The following is a 13,271-nucleotide window of genomic DNA, read 5'->3' as shown; positions in this document are numbered from 1 at the left end:
GTATAGAAAACTTAAAAGAACTTTAGGTAAGAGGTATTCTTGCTTTAGCTTCTAACGATGGCAATAAAATTTTATATGTAGTATGTGTGTAAAGAAATATGCAACCTTTAGGAAAAGACAAATATCCCTTTCCATAGATCATCCTTCCTGCATCCGGTACTCCATTCTCTAAAAATGTCCTTTCCTAAAGACGGCGTAACCCCTCTAACAGGGTGGTAGCCAATAAATAACCATAGGTACAAACTGCTAGTTCACATTAACGTATACACTATATAAATAAACTGTTTCCTCTAGAAAACTAAAAACTGTCAACGAACGGCAAGAAACATATTCTAGAGCTATAAAAGTTCGTCTTTTTTTTCTTTTTCTTTCTTTTTTGTATTTTCTCGAAAACTACACATAAGAATTTACCCTCAAGCATCTTGTTCAGCTCCATGTTCTCTATCAACTGATATATGTCTTATCTTGGGGCAATATTTTAGGTAAGTAGAAATTAAAATTTTAAAGTTAATATACTATGATATTTTTAGACTATATGTTATCAGCCGCACTACGCAGTGTCGTCTTCCCAGTGTCATAATGAAGAACTTAATGAAGGTATACATTAACATTTTTTTTTTAAAGCTTTATGAAGTAGTTTGTTTTTCTCCATCTTCAGTACAACTGCCCATGAAGTTTTACTCATGTATATTATTTAGTTGAGGTCAATAAGATCCGTCGACTGGTATATCTCATTCATTAAATGCTACTAATATTGTAGATTTTTATTATTGATGTGATTTCCCTTAAGAACCGCCACTGGCAGTACCATCTATACTACAATTCTATGAGATTTCAGTAGAGTCCCGAAAACTCGGCCTAATGTAGACCGAAGGCTGGCCGAGTTTGTGAAAATGCCAGGTTAACCAAAATGGGGTTAAAAAAGAATAAGTACGGATGTTCTTGTATGTATTACTAAAAAAAAAAAAAAAAAAAAAAAAAAAAAAAAAAAAAAAAGTTGCTTGAGAATACAACAGAGTACAAACTGCCCAGTTACCCATAAACAAAGGAAAAGTGCGTGCTTTATGAAGGCATAGAAGCCTTTACTATACATGAAAATGAAAATTAACGAATACACACTGCACAGTAATTTACCCTGAAAAGATAGACCTCAGAAAAACACAATGACCTTGAAGCGGTCTGCGCGCGGGTTTTTTCCGCTCTGCCGAGGTGTGGCCGACTTATCCGTACTGCCGGGTTATCAAGTGCCGAGTTTTCGGCACTCTACTGTACTTGAAAATGTACACTCATGTCCAAAATGATTGTCGCATATCTGTAACTGGCATCTTGTAAAAATATCATTGATAATGATATTGCAGACCGATACTATGTGTATAATCGGGAAATGTAAATTTGTAGTAATTTTCATAGGAAAAGAATTATAAATATGAAAATTAGAATGAGTAAAACAAAATGTTGCTAAATGGACAAGAAAGTTTCATTTTCGATTTATTATTCTTATTTACTGCTCTTTTGACATGAAATTTTCCACATGCATATCTTTGCCAATTATACACATACTAACGTTATAAGATATACCGGGCGAATTCGTTATCAAATTATATTCCTACAATAACATATTTATAGAGATGCGACAATAATTTTGGACATGAATGTACTTCAGTATCCAAGTAACCGTTGTAAACTTCGGTTGCCTGTTCATCGTTTCAGTGTATTAATGTAAACGATATGGAAGATCAGGAAAGTCAAAGTTATGAGAATATATATTAAAGTTGGGAAGATTTTTTGAATTATGATAATCAGTTATCTCACAGATAAGAAAGTAGTGGTTCAAAACCAGAAAAAAAGTTCTATTAAAAAAAAGAAAAGAAAAGAACAATTTTGCTGATATCGTTTCGCCTTGCTCTTTTGATTAAGTTAAAAACTTAATCGAACTTTTAAAGAGTGCGTGTGATATTGATTGCGATTTCCAGGCAAAAGTTTTAACTTATTCAGAGCAGTAGCTATCAGTCACAAAATGTCCTGTTCAAAACTTCCAGAGCCGCTTCACTAGAAAAGAAATTACTAAAAGAAAAAGAAAGAAATAGATGAAATGAACTATGTAACACGTGGGTTTTCGCTGCCAATGCATCAATAAAGTGACCTTCCTTGGAACAATGCACCTTATTCCTGGTATTGGATACTGTCTCACAGAGTTGCATGCGGTCTCGCAACCGACACGCACTCATTGAATTTCTGTTCTTTTCTTTTCGTTTTTTCTTTTTCAAATACATTTCCTCCGCACACCAGCTTCCAAAAGTTCATCATGAAGATTTTGTATCATCGATCTTTTAAGTTTTTACGGGCCTTATACAAATTGCATTATATAATGCTTTTCTTTAGACACGCAAAACGTGGCTTCTGTTGCTTCCTTTTAAAAGAAAATATAATTTATTCTAAAATAATTTCCGGTGTAGAGTACAGTTTACGATGTTTCAAATTGAAAAAAAAAAAAATCTATCTATCTTTCTCAAAGAACCATCAATATCTGAGCTACACGAACGACTACCGTGATAAAAATCAAAACGTGTTTCCCAACAAACTTTCCGAAATTTTCATTACACATTCTCTAGTTATATACAAAAGAATGTATTCTTTAAAAAGTTAATTAAAAATTTATGGACTATCCACTATAATATGCTTTGATTTTATTTATCTTCTTAACCTTTCACCACCTCTAATTTAGTCCAATTCTATAATTTACAACTCTTCGCCATTTTTTAAAAAAATATTTTGCTATTTTTATGTTTAATAAAACTCCGCAAGTTTTTTTTTTTTTTTTTTTTTAATGTTAATAAATCATCCACTAGAAGAATCCCTAGCGCTACAGCCTCTGAAGGGAGACGACCGGCAAGATGGCGATGAGCAAGCCCGTGGCCAGCCCAAAAATTTAGCGGGTGCCGGTAGAAGTTAGGGGGGCCTAACCCAATCATATTATACTTCATCACCATATTATAGTCCATTTGCAAGCCTATCGTGAAACTTTTAGGGGGCCAGCCAAAGTTTAGGAAGGCCCGGCCCCCTAGCCCCCCGTGGATACGGGTCTGGCGATGAATAGTCGTCTCACTGAGTCCGAAGACCATTATTACTGACCTTCCAAAGCACAGTCCTCTACCTTTTAATTCAGATATCCTTTTAATTCCCTTATGACGCTGGACAATGTTGGAAAATCTGTGTTCCACCAAGAATCGAACTCGGTATCACGACACCTAATGTCATTATCGTCTAGTTATACGGGATTATGCATGCATTTTATACATATATATAGTGTGTAAGATTATTTATATCACGTATTTCTTAAATATCTTTCATAGGCAGTACCGAATTCACCCCTGGGCTCTACAACATCTAGGCTCTGAGAAGGTCTATTGTCTTTCTTCTTTTACTGGTAGATATTTGACTTACAAAATTCAGACAAGGTACGCTACTGAGAGAATGCTATATGCCATATTCTTAATATATAAAATTCGAAATTAGTGCTTCTGCTTCTAATCGAGCTCCCATAAAGCTGGATCTCTGGCGATTGTTGAATATATGTATATTAGTTGCAAAATAACTTCTTAATTTATTGAGTTACGCTAGCATATGCGGCTGTGTTAACAAATATAAGTTCAAAACGGAGTTTTCAAATTTTGTAGTTTTTAAATACAACACAAATTTTCAGCACCAATCCTATATGTGTCAACCCTCGGGATCCGAGCCACAAGCTCGCTCCGGGGAATGAACCTGGAACCCCAGCACAAGAGGCAAGAACGTCATATAGTTACACGAAAACTCGACACGTTTTAATCAAATCATAAATCTCACCCCACTGATCTAGTAGTTAGCGCGTGGACCCGGCTTCGATTTCCGGTGGGAAGATTAACATTTCAATGCATTACAGAGGTATGGATTACACTCGAAACTGTAAGTCTACGTCTTATACAGCCTTGGTGCTGAAAAAGGATGTTAAAAACTTCAACAAACAAGCACACGAAAAATCATAAAACTTTAAATTTTGGTGCACACTTGACAAACAGACGAAACAAGAAATATTACTGAATTTGCCTAAATCAGCAAACAAGTGTTGGGTGATATTCACTTCGATTTAGAGGGAAGGAATTTGTTCCAATTGTGGGAAAGTGATAAGTGATGTTTGTTTTCCTAGAAACTTTCTTCCTACTTTCAAGGCCACATTCTTTTGTTGTGTGTATATATAAGCTCCATTAGAAATGTCATCAAAACATCAGATAATAATGCTCTTCGCATAGTGAAATTAAGAACTGAAGTTCATTACCAGCACAAATCGTGAATCGTGAAACAAAATATCTGTGTGAGTAAGTGTATATATATGCACAAAATATGTTTTCTATTGAAATTTCTTTTTTCAACATCAGCATTACAAGAACAATTAGCGATAAACCATTTCTCGTTTTCTCTAGTCGAAGAACGGATAGCAACGAAGGATCTTGGTGCTACGTTGTTGAAATTACCTTTGCAGAGAGAGAGAGAGAGAGAGGCCACTATTGAAAGAAACTTTCAGATTGTATCTGCGGCAAAATAGACGATGAAAGCTGGAACAAAGAATCAATAAATCTTTTGCAATTATTTATTCCTCCGACTAATGAGCAGTTATTCTCCATAAGAGCCGAATACTTAAGAGCGAAATTTTCAACAATATGAGGCATCTTCCTCCCACACTTTCATGTGTTGGCGTGCTCAAACCCCGCACCAGTGTTGCCATTGAAGATAAAATTTAGTTATTAAATTTGATAAAAGGCTCAGGTGAGCAGTACATGTAGGCAGAATGAAAGAAAGTAGGAACGCTTTCAATGTTTTAACTGGAAATTAAATCGGAAAACGACCATTAGGAAGACCTAGACGCAGATGGGAGGACTATATTACGATAGATCTCGCAGAAATAGGAGTCCAAAGTAGAAACTGGATGCAGTTGGCTAAGACAGAAGTCAATGGAGAGCTTTTGTGAACGCGGTATTCAACTTACGGGTTCCATAGGCCATTGAGTTATACATAGTGTTACTGGGCATTTTTATTAGTGGTGTAATCGTTAGTTCTTCCAAAAGAATCACAAAGAAATCATACCCCCATTCCCATAACGTTAACACCATAGTCACACTCACACTGAAAGAATAAAATTAGTTTTCTTTGATGAAGGGAAATTGAAGGCGGAGAAGAAATTCTCTATATCCAAGAAGGAAACTGAGATTTCGGCTACACTGAAGTAGGTACACCTAAATGTTGGCTTAATAGAAACGTTTTCTTTTTCAGGATATCCAAAATCAAATAGCTATGAAGGAGTACACAGCACCACTCTCCCCTTGGAATTAGAGATCATTATACCCGTTTACGGGTGACACTGAAGTTCTAAAAGAAAAGAAAAAACAATGTATTAATGATGCGGATTTCTTGAAGTGAAATGAGGTTCTACTAATAAACGCTATTTCATTATAGACGGCACGATTTGAAAAACTGCTTCAATCCGGATCCCCCCCCCCCTTTCTTCATAAATGTGTGGATGGTGTTTGCCAGTCTAATCTTCCCTAATGCATTTTCCACTCCTGTTCATGTTTAAAGGCTGTTGTTGATTTCAATCATACCAACTACCTGCAACAGACCTCATTTGTCTTTCTCAGGTCCTAGCTTACATTTCCCGTGTAATTTATAAATTCAATCTGTTGTTAGAATAATTGTTTATCTGTATTTCCATCTTTATGAAGGACGGGACTCACTATGAACGTGGGCTCGGGAACCACGACCACGACTTGAATCCTCCTGAGTTGGCGGATGCACAAAGCTTCACAGTGTACATCGTTATTCATCACATTATTTCACCACATTACAGGACTACTGCGCCAGCCCCGCTAATGCCTATTTCAAGAATAAGTGAGCCAGAATTTATAGTCCTCAGGTAACTGAATACGAAGCTCAACTAATGAAGATTTTGTTATTAATATCTTCACACTAGCTGAACTGACCGTTCATCGCACGGGAATAGGTTTATGAAAAGTATCTGAACCCCCTTGCTCCTTAGGAAACGTATGGGGGATGAATTTGAACTTAAACGGAATTGAGATTGCCACTATTCATCTCAGCGACCCCGAAAATTATGGACTGGACACTAATATAAGTTGTTCTCGATTATTATTACATGTGTCACTGTTTTTCAACTCCAATAAGGATGGGAGCTGAACTTAAGAGTTTAACAAGGAAGTAGTACCACCGCAACGGGTAATGGTACTATTCATCATAGTGATATTAGTGTCCAATACCTAGTTTTCGATTATTTTTACATGTCATCCGCCTCAACCCTTCTTCCCTAGTGATGATTTTAGAGGGAGGTCCGTGGATTATCTTCTTCCTAAGAGCCACGAAAATCTCCCCGAGGACTATATATTCTGTCGTGTTCAATGTGAACTCCTAGTATATTTTCGTAATACCACTTTTCATCCACAGTGTATTGAAATTCCCCCGGAGAACGTATCTTGACCATACACATATAAACCTAGCATTTTAATATACAGATTGTAATTATTTGCAGCATAATGTGGCGCACAATGTCTCTTCTTTTAATTTTAAACGACATATCATTACAAGAATTTCCCTCCCTGAACTTCTTTTTCTCATTTGTAATTGGATCGAGGGGCGAAAGTAGGAGGAAATGTTTTGGTTTCGTCCAGTAGTGGCTCGTGAGCGAAATCACACCGGTAAAAAATAAATTTTATTTGCATCAATCTGAAACAAGAACACCTACTTAATAAACTAATTCTACTATACAAGTATTAAGTTTTCTTCCCTTAGTTTGAAATAATTAATCTTTTTTGGTTTGGCATTCCTAATGAGACGCCAGTGATTGCGTCTCAGTTTACATAGAATTAGGAATATTCGTTATTCGAATATTTTTCTACTTTTATTCAAATATCCAAATATTCGTTCCCAATATTTGAACAATTATTCATTATTCGAATATTATCATAACGAATAATCGAAGACTCCATTATTCGAATATTCGAAGACTCCATTATTCGAATAATCGAAGACTCCATTATTCGAATAATCGAAGAATTCATTATTTGAATAATCCAATAATCCATTTTTTGAATAATCGAATAATCCATTATTCGAACAATTGAAGAATCCATTATTCGAACAATCGAAGAATTCATTAGTCGGATAATGGAAGAATCCATTATTCGAATAATCGAAGAATTCATTATTCGAATAATCGAAAAATCTAATATTCGAACAATCGAAGAATTCACTATTCGAATAATTGAAGAATCTATTATTCGAACAATCGAAGAATCCATTATTCGAATAATTGAAAAATCCATTATTCGAACAATCGAAGAACTCACTATTCGAACACTCGAAAAATAGATTATTAGAATTTAAACACTACAAATAGTATAAAGTACGTGTCTGCTTCATCACTGCATGGGCCTCGTAAGTAGCTGTACGCTTCATTGGGATAATTGTCACAGAGATACTAGCAAAAAAAGAAAACTCCCATAGTACAGGTAATTCAATATTTCTGAGTGACTATACACTTTTTGTATTGTAAGATATCAATCTGAATACCAGAGAGAGAAACGAATTGAATATAAATAAAACAAAGGAAATAAATTAAATTGTTTTTTTTTTTTTTCGTTATGAAAGCGAACAGAGCTGGGCAACTGCTTGAAAAAAATATATATATTAAGTTGCATATAACATAAATCAAGAAACATTTCATTTGTAAACAACTTTGACCTCAGTATACATCACGTAGAACTTTTGGTATCATTTTCTTTCTAACATTTCAATTAGTACTTTAATAAACTGCACTACGATTCAACACTTTCCACCCACAAAAAGGGACAACTTTCTACCTGCAGGCACCGCATGCATCTAATCAAGCAGATTTATATGCTGTTTCACTTCGAGACACCTTTACTTGAAAAAACAAATCTATCTGCACGACCTAATTATATAGTTCTCGGGATAGCATATCAATTTATTAAAATTTATTTTGCATACAAGTATATATATGCAAATGTCCAATCACTTACCTAAAGTGAACGTGGGGTGTATGATGAGGTATGCGACGTTTGTTGGCCACAGGGATGCATCTCTCTGGAGTAATGAAGGGACTACAAGTTGCGCAGCAACCTGGACCTAGGCATCTTGGACAATGCCCCTGGAAGATAAAAGAGAAAGAAAACAATTCATGAGTTGTTTTAATACAGAATTATAATTAATCTTCAAAACATGAAACGAAATGTCAAAAAAAAAAAAAAAAATGTTACTGACATCATATAGGTCTACGCATCTATTTCATCGCTAAATTATATTTGAAAGATTCCACTTTTATGGCAACTATGATGTTTTTAAAATGCTATGGCGGTTGTCCAATTTCCATGGTTCACAACAGGCCCGTACCATCCCGAAAATGTAGGGGGGGGGGCGATCAAAAATATAGTTCATCACCATATTATAGTTCATTTGCAAGCCTACTGTGAAAACTTTAGAGGGGGCCAGTAAAAAGTTAGGGGGACCCGCCCCCCTAGACCCCCTGGATACGGTCCTGGTTCACAATACCCAAAAGTTCATTGATGCTTGAGATTGACCTCACCTTATCGTGATTATCGTCATTATAAGCACCTATAACTTCATGTAGTGGAGTACGTAACTGGCGGGGGGGGGGGAGTTCCAGAAGCTTCACGAGATTTTTTTTTCCTGCTTTTCTATGTAGATCAACATTGAAACTGGAAATCGTGGTGGATTTCTATCACTTCTGGTTCTAGTAAGGAGTTCAGGATGAAAATGAACTGTATTCTTGGGATGTTTAATCGCTTGTAGAAAACCGCTTCTCGCTGTCCATTACCGTTTTGGCTAAATAGTGGTCAACGTTAAAACCGGAAATGGGTTAATTTCTATCACCTCCGAATTGAATATCATTTCCATCAACCAACTCGATCCTTAACTTTTGATCCTCTAGATCCTGGACAAAATTAATAGTGATCCATCAAATAATTCTTGAGTTTTTTTCCTTGTCACCGGGGTAGACACAAACAAATCAAGTTTTGTCATTTGGGTGGACACATAGAAAAAAAATTGTCACCCGGCTAGACACACAGGCAGTTAAAGTTTTGTCACTTGGGTGGACACATAGAAATAAAGTTTTGTCACCCGGCTAGACACACAGGCAGATAAAGTTTTGTCACTAGGATGGACACAGAGAAATAAAGTTTTGTCACCCGGCTAGACACACAGGCAGTTAAAGTTTTGTCACTAGGGTGGACACAGAGAAATAAAGTTTTGTCATCCGGCTAGATACACAGATAAAGTTTTGTCACCGGGTGGACACATAGGAAGATAAAGTTTTATCTCCCGGCTGGACACGCATGCAGTTAAAGTTTTGTCAATTGGGTGGACACAGAGAAATAAAGTTTTGTCACCCGGCTGGACACATAGACAGATAAAGTTTTGTCATCCGGCTAGATACACAGATAAAGTTTTATCACCGGGTGGACACATAGGAAGATAAAGTTTTATCTCCCGGCTGGACACACACATGCAGTTAAAGTTTTGTCAATTGGGTGGACACAGAGAGAAAAAGTTTTGTCACCCAGCTGGACACACAGACAAAGTTTTGTCATCCGGCTAGATACACAGATAAAGTTTTGTCACCGGGTGGACACATAGGCAGATAAAATTTTATCTCCCGGCTGGACACACACGTGCAGTTAAAGTTTTGTCAATTGGGTGGACACAACGAGAAAAAGTTTTGTCACCCGGCTGGACACACAGACAGATAAAGTTTTGTCATCCGGCTAGATACACAGATAAAGTTTTGTCACCGGGTGGACACATAGGAAGATAAAGTTTTATCTCCCGGCTGGACACACACGCAGTTAAAGTTTTGTCAATTGGGTGGACACAGAGAAATAAAGTTTTGTCACCCAGCTGGACACAGACAGAAAAGTTTTTTCGTCCGGGTAGACACAAAATTTTGTCATCCGGGTGGACACGCAGACAAAGTTTTGTCATCCGGCTAGACACACAGGCAGTTAAAGTTTTGTCAGTTGGGTGGACACACATACGAATAAAGTTTTGTCGCTTGGGTGGACACAGTCAGATACATTTCTATCTCTCGGCTGGACACACAGATAGATAAAGTTCTGTCACCAGCTGGACACACAGACAGATAAAGTTTTGTCACCGGGACAGATACACACGTACTGACAGATAAAAGAGTCCAAACTCTTAATAAATAAATAAATAAATCTTTTTAGCTGTCAATCTACAATAGACGGACGTAATATTTCATTAAGACTTCTATAGCAAAGCTTAGAAATCTAAGAGGCAAAATAAAACAATGAGGTATATTTATAAATCGCATATAACCTAGGTATATTTTGTCTCCCGGTATAACAAGCATTTACAGGTAGTATGAACTTGTTGCTGAAACAAGTTATACAGTACTTATATAACTTGAATTAATAATAGAAAAAAAATATTATGGCTTATCATAGGAAATACGAATGAAAAACAACCAATATTGCGCAGTTGTTTTCCTTGTCATTTTGTTACACTTCATCACACATCCTAAAAAGGAAACAGATTCAAATAAAACATACGACTTCCTGAATATGCTGTTGGGTACATATTCTCTGTACAAACAACACCAGCATCTGTCGAATGTGGTACCGGTATACAACAATATCCTAAGTGAATTAATTTTCGTTTTTTTTTTTCTTTCCCTATTTCTTACAGTTGGTTAATTCTTATTCAATGCATTCTACTCTGTTCCTCCGATGAGAGGGAGAAAGAATTCCTGACAGCATTTTAAGATGAAACAGGTCGTCAACCTCGTCGCCATAGCAACTGTTTGTTGTTCACACACACAGCATCTTTTTCTAACTAACTAACTACAAGCGACATTTCTCTCTCCCATGCAATTGTAAACAACTCATCTGTCAAAGAAAAAAAAAAAGTTTCCGTTGAAGCTTTATTTTTTCGTCAAAAAGAGAAATCAAGTCACTTGGTATGTCTTTTGATTGTTCTATAACAAGGCTTTCCAATCTAAGGCCAATTTCAATCTAACTCACTAACTTAATTATACCTAAATAACAATTGTTTCTTTGTGATGATTTTCTACCCAAAGCAGTAGCGTCATTTCACATTTGGCTTGGGGGGGGGGGCAAGACCCCTTGATATAAGTAAAATTTCGCGTTTTTCACTTACTTGTTACTACTATATTGATAAAATCTATATACATCTCAAACTCAGGGGGGCAAATGCCCCTCCCTGCCCCCCCTAAATGACACCCCTGACCCAAAGGAAGATTTTTAAGATTTGTTCACCAAAATTCTTTTGAAGGATAGAGCTCATTCGTGGCTAAGCGGTTAGAATACGCGCCTTTGAATGGGAGACCGAGTCATGTGGTCCCCAGTGGGAGCTCATGTGGTTCGGATTCCACGATAATCAATGCGTCCTGTCTCATACAGCATTGCTGCTGAAAGGGGCGTAAACAACTAAAGTCTTTTAAAGGATGGAAATAAAGCTGTTTTTGAGATTTCAATCGATTGTAGGAAATAACTTCTCTATCTACTGCAGGTTTTAGATAGATGATCAATGTTAAAACCGGAAGTGATAATTTTCTGCCACTTTTGGTTTTAGCAGAGATCCTAGAGTGGAAATGGAATATATTTCTAGGACACTTAATTCACTGCAGAAAACTGCTTCTCGCTATTTGTTACTGTTTCCAGACTATAACGCTCAACGTTAAAGCCGAAAGTGATTGATTTCTGTTATGTTGAGTTTCAGTAGAGAGCTTTAAGAGTGAAAATGGATTCTTGGAACGATTAATTGATTACAGAAAACCGTTTTACGCTAGCAATTATGGTTTCTATTTTATGGTGATGAACGTTAGAATCGGAAGTAGTTGATTTCTGCCCCTTCTGATTTTAATACAAAGATTAAAGGAAGATCGAACATATTCTTAGGATACTTAATTGACTGCAGGAAATGGCTTCTACCTATCTGTTAGTTTCCACTCTATAACAACCAACGCTCAAACCGGAAGTGGTTGATTTGTATTACTTCCTGTTTGAATAGAGGGCTATAAAAGAAGATGGGAAACATTCTTAGAACGCGAAGTCGATTTCAAAAGGCCGCTAATCGCTATCTGTTATCGTTTTTGTTCTATGTAGACCAATATTGAAACCGGATGTTGTAATGAATTTCAACCACTTCCGGTTTTAGCAGCTAATGAAAGATGAAGACGTAATGTACTTTTGGGACAGTTAATCAATTGCAGAAACCTGCATTTCTCTCTATTTATTACCATTGTTGCTCTACAACGATAGACGTTAAAACCGAAAATAGTGAATTTCTACCACTTCCGGTTTCAAGTAACCAGCCCAAAAATGAAATCAATTTTTAATATTTGACGTTCTATATTCTGACCAAATTTGGTGATGATTAATCCAGTAGCTTTCGAAATTTTTAGTCTTCCGTACGGACTGACGGACATGGCAAATATATAAAGGAGTTTGGATAGCCTGATATCAGTCTATCTAAAATATTAGCAGTCACCTTTCCGAACTCTAGTTGTGATGCAGCATTGTAAAATGTTTAGCAGTGTATTGTTTCATATATACTAAGCTATTAGAGAACATCATTATAGAAACGGTTAAAAAACGATGGCAGGACAGCTACCAGTGTTTGTTTGAACCGTTCAGAAGAACAAGTTTTGTTCCTCTACACATCTTCCATAAGTGTTTCGTCCGTTAGTCACGACATTTATTGTTATTTCTCTTCTCCAATTCCATTTCCTAATCCTGCCCTGCGTACCTTACATTCTTTCAGTATTTCCATCATATCACAGTTTCCCCAATACTCTTACTCTTCGGTTTGAAGATAAATATTGCATTATTATGATATCACCATCATCATTAGACAATTTGATTTCTGATCAGTCACACTCAAAAATACAGTACTTGTTCAGTTTTGAAAATATTTAAAAATGAACCATTCATTTAATCTTTTATAAATACGTATGGGTTGAAGGAATCGAGTGATAAGTTCAAGTGAATGATAATGAAACAACTGATGCAATACATCGGTCTCCCATCACCTTACAGCTTTCGGAACAGAAATTTGTTAACACTTAGCTTGGTTAGCCCCTCAATTGTTTTACAGTACTGGAACAGCATTTTCCTCTGGTGGGATTTTCGTTCGATACCAGC

The 13,271-nt window shown here is 36.4% G+C and overlaps 1 protein-coding gene across 4 annotated transcripts in view; it reads right to left on the bottom strand.

Annotated features, from left to right (window-relative positions):
• Positions 1-13,271, bottom strand: part of klar (klarsicht) — an 828,351-nt gene that overhangs the window by 667,075 nt on the left and 148,005 nt on the right. For all 4 annotated transcript variants that reach the window (XM_081758673.1, XM_081758668.1, XM_081758672.1 and 1 more), the window contains exon 2: positions 8,088-8,215. Coding sequence is in view for 3 of the 4 variants with exons in the window: in XM_081758668.1 (XP_081614794.1) it covers positions 8,088-8,215 (128 nt within the window). In the remaining variant the exon portion in view is untranslated. The remainder of the gene's footprint in view (positions 1-8,087; positions 8,216-13,271) is intronic.

The sequence above is a fragment of the Thermobia domestica genome, chromosome 5 (assembly GCF_964235325.1).
Source record: "Thermobia domestica chromosome 5, izTheDome1.hap1.1, whole genome shotgun sequence".
Lineage (NCBI taxonomy): Eukaryota > Metazoa > Arthropoda > Insecta > Zygentoma > Lepismatidae > Thermobia > Thermobia domestica.
This window is presented reverse-complemented; position numbering and strand designations above follow the sequence as displayed.